The 10,767-nt window shown below is 43.5% G+C and overlaps 1 protein-coding gene across 1 annotated transcript; it reads left to right on the plus strand.

The window, feature by feature from the left end:
• Nucleotides 1-4,435: 4,435 nt before the first annotated feature.
• On the plus strand, nt 4,436-7,933 carry LOC144123165 (uncharacterized). The gene is made up of 2 exons (XM_077656047.1): nt 4,436-4,767; nt 6,669-7,933. Exons 1-2 carry the CDS (start codon nt 4,728-4,730, stop codon nt 7,433-7,435), a joined length of 807 nt encoding a protein of 268 aa, XP_077512173.1. The 5' UTR covers nt 4,436-4,727; the 3' UTR covers nt 7,436-7,933.
• The last annotated feature ends 2,834 nt before the right edge of the window (nt 7,934-10,767 follow it).

The raw sequence follows: 10,767 nt of genomic DNA on the forward strand, positions 1-10,767 counted from the left end.
TATAATCGTTTCAATACACCACATCACACGAGCTTATAAAAGCGATTTACCTTAGAGTTTCTTTTTTTTTCTGTGGAAGGTGCAACGCAACAGGCTTTTTCGTTCAAACAAATTTACAGCATAGCCCAATCGGCAAGCAATGCTGAATTGCGCTTCACTAGAATTTTCAATGCTAATGTTGATGTCAACTATTTTTCAACAGAATTCACATCTCAGCATGGAAACAAACTTTGCTAACAATAGGGACGCAGCTAATGTATGTCTTTTGAACACACTGAGGCACTGAATTTTCGGAGATGGGCCCTTTGTTCAATTTCGGAAATAGTGGGATTCAGATGGATGAATGGATGTATGGATAAGGTCGTACCCGTTAAATCGGGTGGTGGCTCGTCACCTTGCCATGACTTGTGAAATTTTACTCTTGTCTTCATTTCAAGCACCATTCGGATAACCTTCGCTTGGATACTTCTACACGCTTAAAATATGCTTTTCCCACAGTGTCGATACACCACAATTGGCATACATGCAGCGCCGCTTTTCGGTTCACATAAACCATACTAGGTGGCGACACATGAAATGCTACGCAGCATGGGCGTGACCTTGCATAGTGAGGAGGGTGGCGCATTCAAACCATTCGCTTTTGCAGCAGTGTCCAGACGCTCGAGAGCCATTACGCATTCGCGCAGCTTTTACGTGTCGCGGAGCGCTCATTTGTCGTTTAAGGACCAGGCGGGACCAGGACACCAGAGAGGAAATACTGAGGAGACTACTTGTGAGTACCGCAGCTATTCACAGCTCACATCCTTCGCGTAGTTTGTGTTCCATTTGCGGCCGAGTACATTGTTTTTGCTCCGTACTGGTGTGCCTAGAATGTTTATTTACAGTTACCATTTGTACGCAACAGCTCCTGACAACGGCTGCACAAATCGGTGGAAGTATCGTGAAAAATTTGGCCCGTTCGATGTTCTGACTCGTGTTCGAGGTATTCTGCCGCCAATCCTATGCATGCAAGCAGATTCCTAGGCGTGCATGCTTTGAACCTGCCGTGGCAAGTGAAAAAAAAAAGTCTTGACGCTTTTTCGCATGCACATGCTAATAATAGGAAGTTCAAACCGCCCTCTGTCAAAGTACAAACTAGTAAAAGTTCGACCATTATTGTGAAGCGCGTAATTCACAAGTGGGACACGTGAGCAATTTCGTGCCTGCATCATTTCATCTTTCGGGAACAGTGTGCGACCAGATTTATAAGCTGACAAATTTAAGTCTTGTACAAAACACGGATTGAGCAGCACGCCAACATTTTTGTAGTGCACCAGTCACTCGAGCATAAGTATCAATATCTACGTGAAAACCGCATTGTTTGGAGGTGTGAAAGTAAAAAAAAAGCGTTTGTTTTTATTACATTTACTGACGCTGGTGTTCAGTGATCGGCATCAAGCGACCATTTTCTTTCATCTTTGATAAACGCAATTGCTTTTTTTCTTCTGGCTGCGGATGGACAGGTGCGAATTTCATGCTATGCAGACCTGTCTTTTACCTAAATTGCACTGAAACAAACCAAGATTAGAGGAGCCTTTCGTTAAGGGGAACGTAAACACCCGGTGGCCTGTTAACATTGGCAGATCCAAAGCCTTGTTATTCAGCAATAGCGTGACCGCTTAGCAGTGTACGAATAAATGTTGAGACAGATAGAACCCCAGTACAAAATGCGCCGTGTTATCAGGTAACTTGAACTGGTGTTAGAAAATGAGATACGCTGTCTGGTTATAGTTTTCCTTCCACTTACGCAATCCAAGACAAATTTAAATCCCGCCTTGTTGTACAATTCCCTTTGAATACCTGCGCTGGGATAGTACTACAGTCGGTACTCGTGCAGCGTAACTTGCCACGAAATTGTGTTAAAAAGGAAAAACGATTCTCCGGGGAAGATCTGCATACACTGGTTATAACGACGGAACCTCTGGTACCCTTCAATCTCATTATAGCAAAGTCCAACCGTATTTTCTTTATGCCCAAGTGTGTTTATTGAATTTGTAAAAGGGTTCTCTGACCAATCGATTCAGTATTTATGGTGGCAAATAACTTTCTGGTTTTTTGTTGACAGAAATTTCAGAAAGCTTTCAAAATACGAAATAAATCTCGTTCACTCTGCGCTACGGCATTGTAACCTTCCCAACTGATATTTCAATGAACTAATCATTTGAGCTCGCCGCATGAATGTCAGCGGGCGCCACCGACTTCTAAGATGTGCGCGGTGCTGTACACAACTGAAAATTACTATGGCAGCCTTGATTAATTTCGCATCACTAATTTACCTTCGCCTTTCGTCTTCATTTGTATTTTGGAAGGCAGAACAAAATCTGCGTTTCAACCGGCATTAGGGTGCCTTCAAATAAATCTTGCATCAGAGGTCGATTCTTCAAGTTATAAATTTGAACAGCGTAAATCACGATCGCAGGAAGTACAAGGACGACAGAAAGAGCGCCTCTTTCTGCCCACCTTGAATTTCCTGGGCATAAATTTTTCGGTTTCCTATTTATCACTTATCAGAGACGATATCACGCGTTCTCACTGTCCCTAACGAAGGTGCGGAAACACTTTGATGCTTATGGTAACGGCTGCTCATTTCGACTTAGTCAGTGCGTACACTTATTCCAAGACACGAGTGCAACGCTATACCGGGGCTTGACAAAAGTACAGTCATGCCATTTTTTTTATTTCGTCTTCTTCCAACTGCTTCAAAAAAAAATCGATGTCCGCCCCACTAGACCTTACGTAAACCGGCATGGCCCATATATAAGTTATACAAAATATTCATAATTGCTCTTTTTTAAATAATAGTTAGCCGAAATTTGGAAACATTGCCCATCCAATCGGCACCGACAGTCGGTGATATGCGCAGTAATTGACATCAGAAATGTGGTGCGTGTTAGCAGAAAGAATTTATAACTGGCGATGAACAGCTCGCATGAAAATGGCTAATATCAATAAATTTGTGCTCGCCGGGGATCCCCAATGGGTCCCCAATGCCGCAGGATATCTATTGCTAATAGGACGGGTACAAGCTTTCGTCCGCCTGATGCCCGGCTTCTTTATCTTGAAATGCGTGGGAAATAGTCCTTTGACCCCACCTTGAGTACAAAGAAAAAAACCGTGTGTCATGGTGGTGCTTGGCCACAAATGCCTTATGCCACAAAAAATTCGCCATCAGCATCACATTTAAGTATTTCTTCCAGCGGCGCCATTTTTATTCTCGGAGTGTGCACTCTGTAAAAATAGCGTAACAACAGGACTTGACCTCTGCTCCGCCTGTCCTATTTCGGCAAGGCGTGAGAGCACGAGATCATTTATTTGAAGTTAATGTAGTAAGAAATGATTGATCTTTTCAAAATTGTTTCCAGACATGTAGTTAGCTTGCAAACAAACTGTTTACAAGCTCAAACAACAGCTGAACGCATTGTAGGGAATTTTATGTGGTGCAGCGCTTCGGAGCAGATTCATTTCTTCCTCGTTGCTCTTTAGCAATTTATTCTGGCGGAACGAATGTCTGCTACTTAATGTTGGAGCGAAAGAGAATATATTTCGTTTAATTTTGTAAATCTCCAATTCGATTTAAAGTGTTGCACCGTTTAACCTAAATAGATCGTATATAATAATATACCAAAAATAACAGCCACTGTTGGTGAAATGGAAGCGAAATATTGCAGTTGTTTTCAAATCAAGACGCAGCAATTGAACTGGTTGGAACACACACACCGACGGCAGCAGTCTTGTGAAGCCTACTCGGGAGAAGAGCCGGCTTTTATAAGCGCCTCCTTCTTATTCTTATCTGCCGTTGTCTTATATCTAACGTCTCTACGGAAGTACTCCTGTCCCGAGATTAGCGTTCGTGCTAACTATATATATATATATATATATATATATATATATATATATATATATATATATATATATATATATATATATATATATATATATTATATATATATATATATATATTTTTTGATTGGGTTTTTGTGGAGGAAGTCTCTGGATTAGGAGTGCGTTCCGGTGTTGCATTAGAGTGGGCCGATCCTTAGCTTGCCCAGCGCAGAACTTAGCTAGAAAACTCCTTCTGTAATAAATCCGCAGGGAAACAAAATTTGGCTCTAAACTAATGCTAAAGCTTTCGAGCTGTCAGAAAGAGAACGGCAGTAATGGTGTCCAAAGACAAAATCAGATTAGCAGCAATACTGCTTCATACTTTGCCTGGACGCAGGGACCGTACCATCGTTCTCTGCTGGACTTCATCAAATCAGCTAGCCTTTTTTCATTCATTTAATTACTCATACATATTTCATCACACCTTCACCCATTATTGATGCCCTGCGGCAATAAATTTCGCTTTACAAAAGATTAACAGAGCAAGATGTAATTACCTATGCAGGTGATTACTATTTTTTTATCCTGGTTCATATATCCGTCATAAGGCTGTGTTCATTTTCAGAGAAACTTTTTTGGCAGGATTCACCACGAGCACTACTGTGAAAAAGTGGAGAGTGTGCAGTCTACATGTGAGAGACTGATGGGGTTTCTTGCTGGTGTGATTTCCATTATTTGCAGGTGTCCGCAGGGCATAACCTGGAGACAACGGATCATCGCCGAATTCCAATATACGCACTGGTGCCGTACGTAACCAAGCACCCTTCACCGGAATAAATACCCCCACGTGTAATAAGAGAAACGCCATGGACTATCAGCCGGACTGCGACCGCCAAGTGACGAACGGTGAGGAGAATTTGGAGGGAGGGAGGCAGATCTCTTTCACAGTCTCAAACCTATTGAACCAGTTGTACTCAACGTGCAACCGATGTCAGCGCAAGTTAAGATCCCCAGGTGGTGGAATTATTCCAGAGGCCTCCACTATGACACCTCTTTCTGCTTCTCCTCTTTTACTCCTTCCTTTATCGTCTTCCTTTACGGCGTGGTTCGGGTATAAACCAACGTATGTGAGAGTTATTGCTCCATTTTTCTTCAAAACTAATTTTAATAGAAAGTGTCACTGATCCGAAATGACGGCTACTGATAATAAGTCTTCTGTGGTCATATCTCAGTTTTACGAAAATTACAGATCAGACATTTTCGTTCATCCAGGTAAGCTGAACCAGCCACGCCATTATCACTTACGTTCTCAATTGAGGCCTGCATTTGTGGACAAAACACAAACTTCTGGAAAGTTGATCCTTGAGATTACGCTGTAAGAATAATTTAGTTAACGGTCATGTTTACACAGAAAACTTACGCTCGCCCTCTAGGTTGCACACCCTGTGTTAGTTGGCACTTAAATAAGTGGATGTTTATTTCGAACCGAGATAAATCAGCTGTATTCTTTGCGTACTCTTTTGTCTTTATTTTTCTTGTATGATTGCAGATGATTTGCATAGTTTTTAAATCTACTCGTACAGTGCGTTTTTCTGGATGTCACTCATAGTTACAGTGTGCACGTTTGGTTTCATGGGGGCCTTGACAGCCAATTTTTTTTGTGCTTGTATGGTTATCAGCATAATTAGCCCGACTACGCCAACTGCAGGATAACCCCTCTCCGGTGCTTGCCAAAATAACTCCATGGTTAAACTGCGGCCACCCTATGCCTGAAAGATTTTTAATCTCACCCGTTCACCTAAATTACTGCCGCCCCCTCTGCCGCTTGTCATCTCTTAGAATCCACTTCCTTGCCGGTAAGGAGCAGCGGTTATCTTTCCATCCCATTACATGCCCCACTTAAGACCATTTCGTCCTTTTGTGTATTCGTCGCATTTCATACGAATTTCGGACGTCCATTAGATTTTTATGATGTACTCATGCATATTGATCTGCTCATATACAATACTGATTACAAAATTTAAGTAGGAAGTGTCGATCTGAATTACCAAGTGTTTTAGTAGAACGAAGTGCGAGTGCCTTTCTCTTAAGTAAGCCGCCTCGCTTGCACATTAGTTGTGGTGATCGGCTGCGGTTTCCATCTCGACGGCGGCAGTCTGATTTCGACGGGTCCAGAATGATGGTGGCCCTCTGATTGCGCGATGTAAGTGCACGATAAAGAGTAAAGAAGCCCATGCGATGGGCATTATCCGGAGCATTCCTCTATGGCGTTCCTCATTATGCTAGTTGGTTCGAAACGTAAACCCTATAAAACAAAACTTATGTGCTTCAAAACAATGTAGCAAGTGTGCGGTCTAAAGCTAAGGGTGGCCACAAAACAAGATTAGCGCGTTGTGATGTACATATCTGCTGCATAGAGCTTCAAAGAGGGCGTAAACATCGGACACCGCCGCAGGCATCGTAGTTTTCTTTTTGCACACGGTGGCGAAAAAAGTTGGGCACTTCAGAGTGCTGCCAGACCTTCGTTTGAAAGAAAGGCAGCACAAATTGCAGCATTGACCTTGCGCACACTACGGCTTAAGGTTCAATGACCGCGCTTGAAAAGTCTACTATTAGTTTGAGTAGTCGTCGATGTGGTGACTTTTCTCGTTGTCGATGTACTGTTGGTTATTAAGCATCAGTTTGCTTTAGTGCAAGTTCCAAATGGTATGGAATTTGTGAAGCGTTGCTAAATATGTTAGCGAACGCGGAGGAACGATAATATGCGATTTTCCCTATCGTACAATTGTTATCAACTTTGATTTCAGAGGCTGTATTCAATCCAGAGGATATTCTCGTTACTTCTGTTCTACAATCGCCGTCGACCACTGAGCTCGGAAATGTAACCCACACAAATTCGGAGCAGCTGGGACCATCGCTGGCTACGAATGAAGAAAATTCTGTCGGGTATTTGAGCCCTGACTTGACAGCAAAGCCGTTCAGATGCGTCTTCTGTACCTACACTTCTACTAATTATGACGAAGTTTTGACACACATCGAATGGCACGACGCAATAGCGAAATTTGAATGCTCCCTATGCACAACGGCGTTTCAGACGACCCACGACCTTGAAATGCACATGTCATGTCATGCTCGGGAGAAAAGATACAAGTGCGACCAGTGCCCCTTTGTAGTGGCTTCACGTAGCAGGCTAGATGAGCACATGCGTAGGCACACAGGCGAAAGACCCTACCAGTGTGACAAGTGCCTTTATGCAGCGGCTACACGTCGCGCCCTAGCTGATCACAGGCGTACTCACACAGGAGAAAAACCCTACAAATGTGACAAGTGCCTTTATGCAGCGGCTACACGTCGCACCCTAGAAATGCACAAGCGTACGCACACAGGCGAAAGGCCCTACAAGTGCGAAGAGTGCCTTTATGCGGCGAGTACACGTAGCAACCTACAAATGCACAAGCGTACGCACACAGGCGAAAGGCCCTACAAGTGCGACGAGTGCCTTTATGCAGCGACTACACGTTGCAACCTAGAAATGCACAAGCGTAGGCACTCAGGCGAAAGACCCTACAAGTGAGACAAGTGCCTTTATGCAGCGGCTACACGTCGCACACTAGCTGAGCACAGGCGTACGCACACAGGAGAAAAACGCTACAATTGTGAAGTCTGTTCCTATCGGGCGATAAGAAAGAGAATTATGACCGTCACATGCGTACGCATCAAAGAGCTGAGGGCTTTCACTGTGCTCTATGTTCATTCGTGTGTTCAAGCACTGAGAGCCTCAAACACCACATCTGCGGACACATGGATTGAATTCTTCATAAATACGCGCGTGTGATAATGACACTGAACAGTGGCATATGCCTCTCCACAGGAATAATTATCTATGGTTAGCGTACACACGATACATTTTAGGTTACATTCACAGGCGACATGTGATAAATCCTATGTGCAGTTTATATCGCCATTTTTGAGCAAATTTCTTACCATGAGACGGCGGAAGCTAGAGCTTTGTAGGTTCAAGTCACTGAAGTGTTGGTAATGCGGGGTATTTTATCAGCAGACACAGCGCATAAAGTGCTACGATTTTTTGCCGAAAAGCCCGGTGGCGTGCATTGTGGCAAAACTCGATACCAATAAAACGGAGACTGCGAATACAATCGGCGTTCAGCGTAAGCTGTTTCATTGCTTAAGACTGCTACTTGTCGCAAAATATGAAATTTTATCGCAGCCATTTACACCAGCAATGGTACCTCAAACCGTGTCTTCAAAGAAGAAATTTTATAAACCGCAGGTGAAAGGCAAATTCGTTGCGTCCTCTTTATGTGTCGCACAAAATCTGCCAAATTTTCGATCTGTGCTACTTGTATTTGCATCAGTGCTTCGCATTTACAGCTAAAGATTTTGTATATTTCTTCCCATCACAAGAACGTCTTATCAACTTCTATGAATATTTGATGAAATTTGGATTTCCATCGCTGTTCTTCAAGCGTCCACCACTGTCTATTCGGCGTATTTATTCCGTGCCACATGCGGTGAGGTAACGAAAGGTAAGAGCAACGCATCAAACATTTCGCGCACCTGCTGTTGAACCAGATGAAACATTTGGCAAACCGCTACGGAGTAGACGAACCAACACCGAGGCTGGTTAGATTTTTGCATCATATGAGCAAGCATACTATGGCAACTAGTTACGCCGTTTAAAAGATGCTAAGTTGCGGCGCGAAATATCATTCTTTTCGGACCAGGCTTGTTCATCGCATGGCTTTCTTCAGCAAGGCTCCCTGATTTTCCCTGACGAGGCAATACGTATAAAAACTTTCGTTCAAATAATTAAAAATTGAAGGTCAGAGAGCATCGGTATCTTTTTTCATATAGTTGCATGCGTATCTTCAAATAATGCAGCAGATCCACTCTGTGCTTTCTTGAATTTAATCAAGCGAATGAAGGCGAAGGGAAAATGGTAGAAAATTACGTAGAAAGTGAACAAGGATGCCTGGAAATTGTAATCAAGGCCGTCACCATTTATACATGTCTCACTGGGCTTTCACGATCATGGTACGTATATCCCGCGGGCTCGCAGCCAAAGCCTCTGTTTAGAGACTAAGTTATAAACACAGACAACATCGCACTTGGCTGCCTGGACAAGCGAAACAAAGAATCATGTCTGGGCAGAGCAACAGCTCAACGTTGCGAAGCATCAACGGAGGGCTCCGTGGCCCAATTAAGCCCCGATGATTCCTTTACAACACCACTAAGTGGAAAATTTCCACAGGTGTAAATAGCGAACAAGCTGATCGCTATAAAAGCACTGTAGTTCCGGCTTGTAGGACAAGGTGGAAATGTCGAAGCAAAATAGTAGAAAAAATTTAAACCAGAAGAAAGAAAGCACACGCTTACAGCGAATATGCATGACTGCAGATATGTGGCCAAGTAGCAGCCTCTCTTTTCTCCCTTCCCCATACCCCTCTATCTGTTCGATCCGAATGAAATCTGTCGGACTATGTAAATACAGGTGAAAGCACTAGAGCGTCCGCTATTATACCCCTCCCGCATCCCAATCGTCATCCGATCTTTCCCCATTTAAACTCCCAATCCGCCTTGCTGTAGAGCCTTGGCGTTCCCTTGCTTTATATTTATCTGTTCAGCCTGCTGTCTCCCGTTACATCTTCGAGCGAAGGATCTGTATTACTTCGATAACGTAAGCTGGAATTATTGCAAAACAAATTCGACCGGACGCCTCTTTTTTTACTTATTTAGGAACCTAACTCTCTACTTAGAAGCTGTCTGTAGTCATAAGCTCCACCGTTTTTAAGTTTTTCTTGTGCAAACTACTGCGTCGAAGTGACGCTCGTCGACGCATAGTCTGGTGTGCCATATAGTGTAAACACAAGAGATTACTACGAAATGGATGAAGCACATTTCAAAGCAGCTTCTATATTAGTCGAGCACAGTCCTGTCTTGTTTGTTCCTTGTCTTCGGTGTGCATTTTATTTATGCTGCCAAACTCCTCTGCATTATGAATAGCAACCAACTAGCCCAAATCACCGTGTTACTTCAACTTATTGGTAGATTGACAACGATCTCTTATCATTCGATATGAAAATTTCATCTCTTTGCTGAAAACTTGAGCTTGAGACTATTGCAGCTGCAACCAAAGCAAAAATGCAGTTCTTATCGACAGTGGGATTGTCAGAATGATAGGTGAACGTTCTCGGCCTAAATGAAGGCATGCCGTGAGCTGTCGCTCTACACTCAGCAGTTTTCAGTCACTTTCGGAGCAAAGACGGCCGCTAGTCCCCAGAGAAGACATTATGCGAGCGAAAATATTATCTGCAGGACGAGACAGCTTTGTGCAGGTTTCGAGGACTAAGCGTTAAGCCATCAATGCAGTGAGGAACGGACGACACTACGGTTAGTCCTCTCTGCTTTGCGCTCATCAGTGGTAATCCATCAGCTTCAATTCATGTTTGCTGCTCCTGACATTTTGTCCTTTGTAATCGTAGCTCGAGTGAGTGCAAAAGCACTCAATCTAATAATCATGACAAGGTTGCTCACGATTACAAGCGCCGTCGCTATCAAAGAAGAGGCCAAAAAAAGTGCTCAGTTAAGGAAGGCTTAGTAGCACCGGAGCGCTCAGTAGTGAGAGCAGGCGGCGATATGTTCAGGACGCTTTTTCGAAACGTGTAAGACGGTAAGACGCATGCAAGGAGCAAAGAATCAATGCAATTTCATTGTCTTTGTTGTAAGTATATATTTTACACTGTAGGGAAGCGAAGTAATGCTCCGATGATGAGACGACCGATCATCGTCGTGGCATCGTGCAATCCACGGCGCACTGAGTTATTCTACCGAGATGCTCAGCGGAAACGGGAAACCTTGGGACAATGGTGAAGTCGAAGGAAGCAA

The sequence above is a fragment of the Amblyomma americanum genome, chromosome 3 (assembly GCF_052857255.1).
Source record: "Amblyomma americanum isolate KBUSLIRL-KWMA chromosome 3, ASM5285725v1, whole genome shotgun sequence".
Taxonomy (NCBI): Eukaryota; Metazoa; Arthropoda; class Arachnida; order Ixodida; family Ixodidae; genus Amblyomma; species Amblyomma americanum.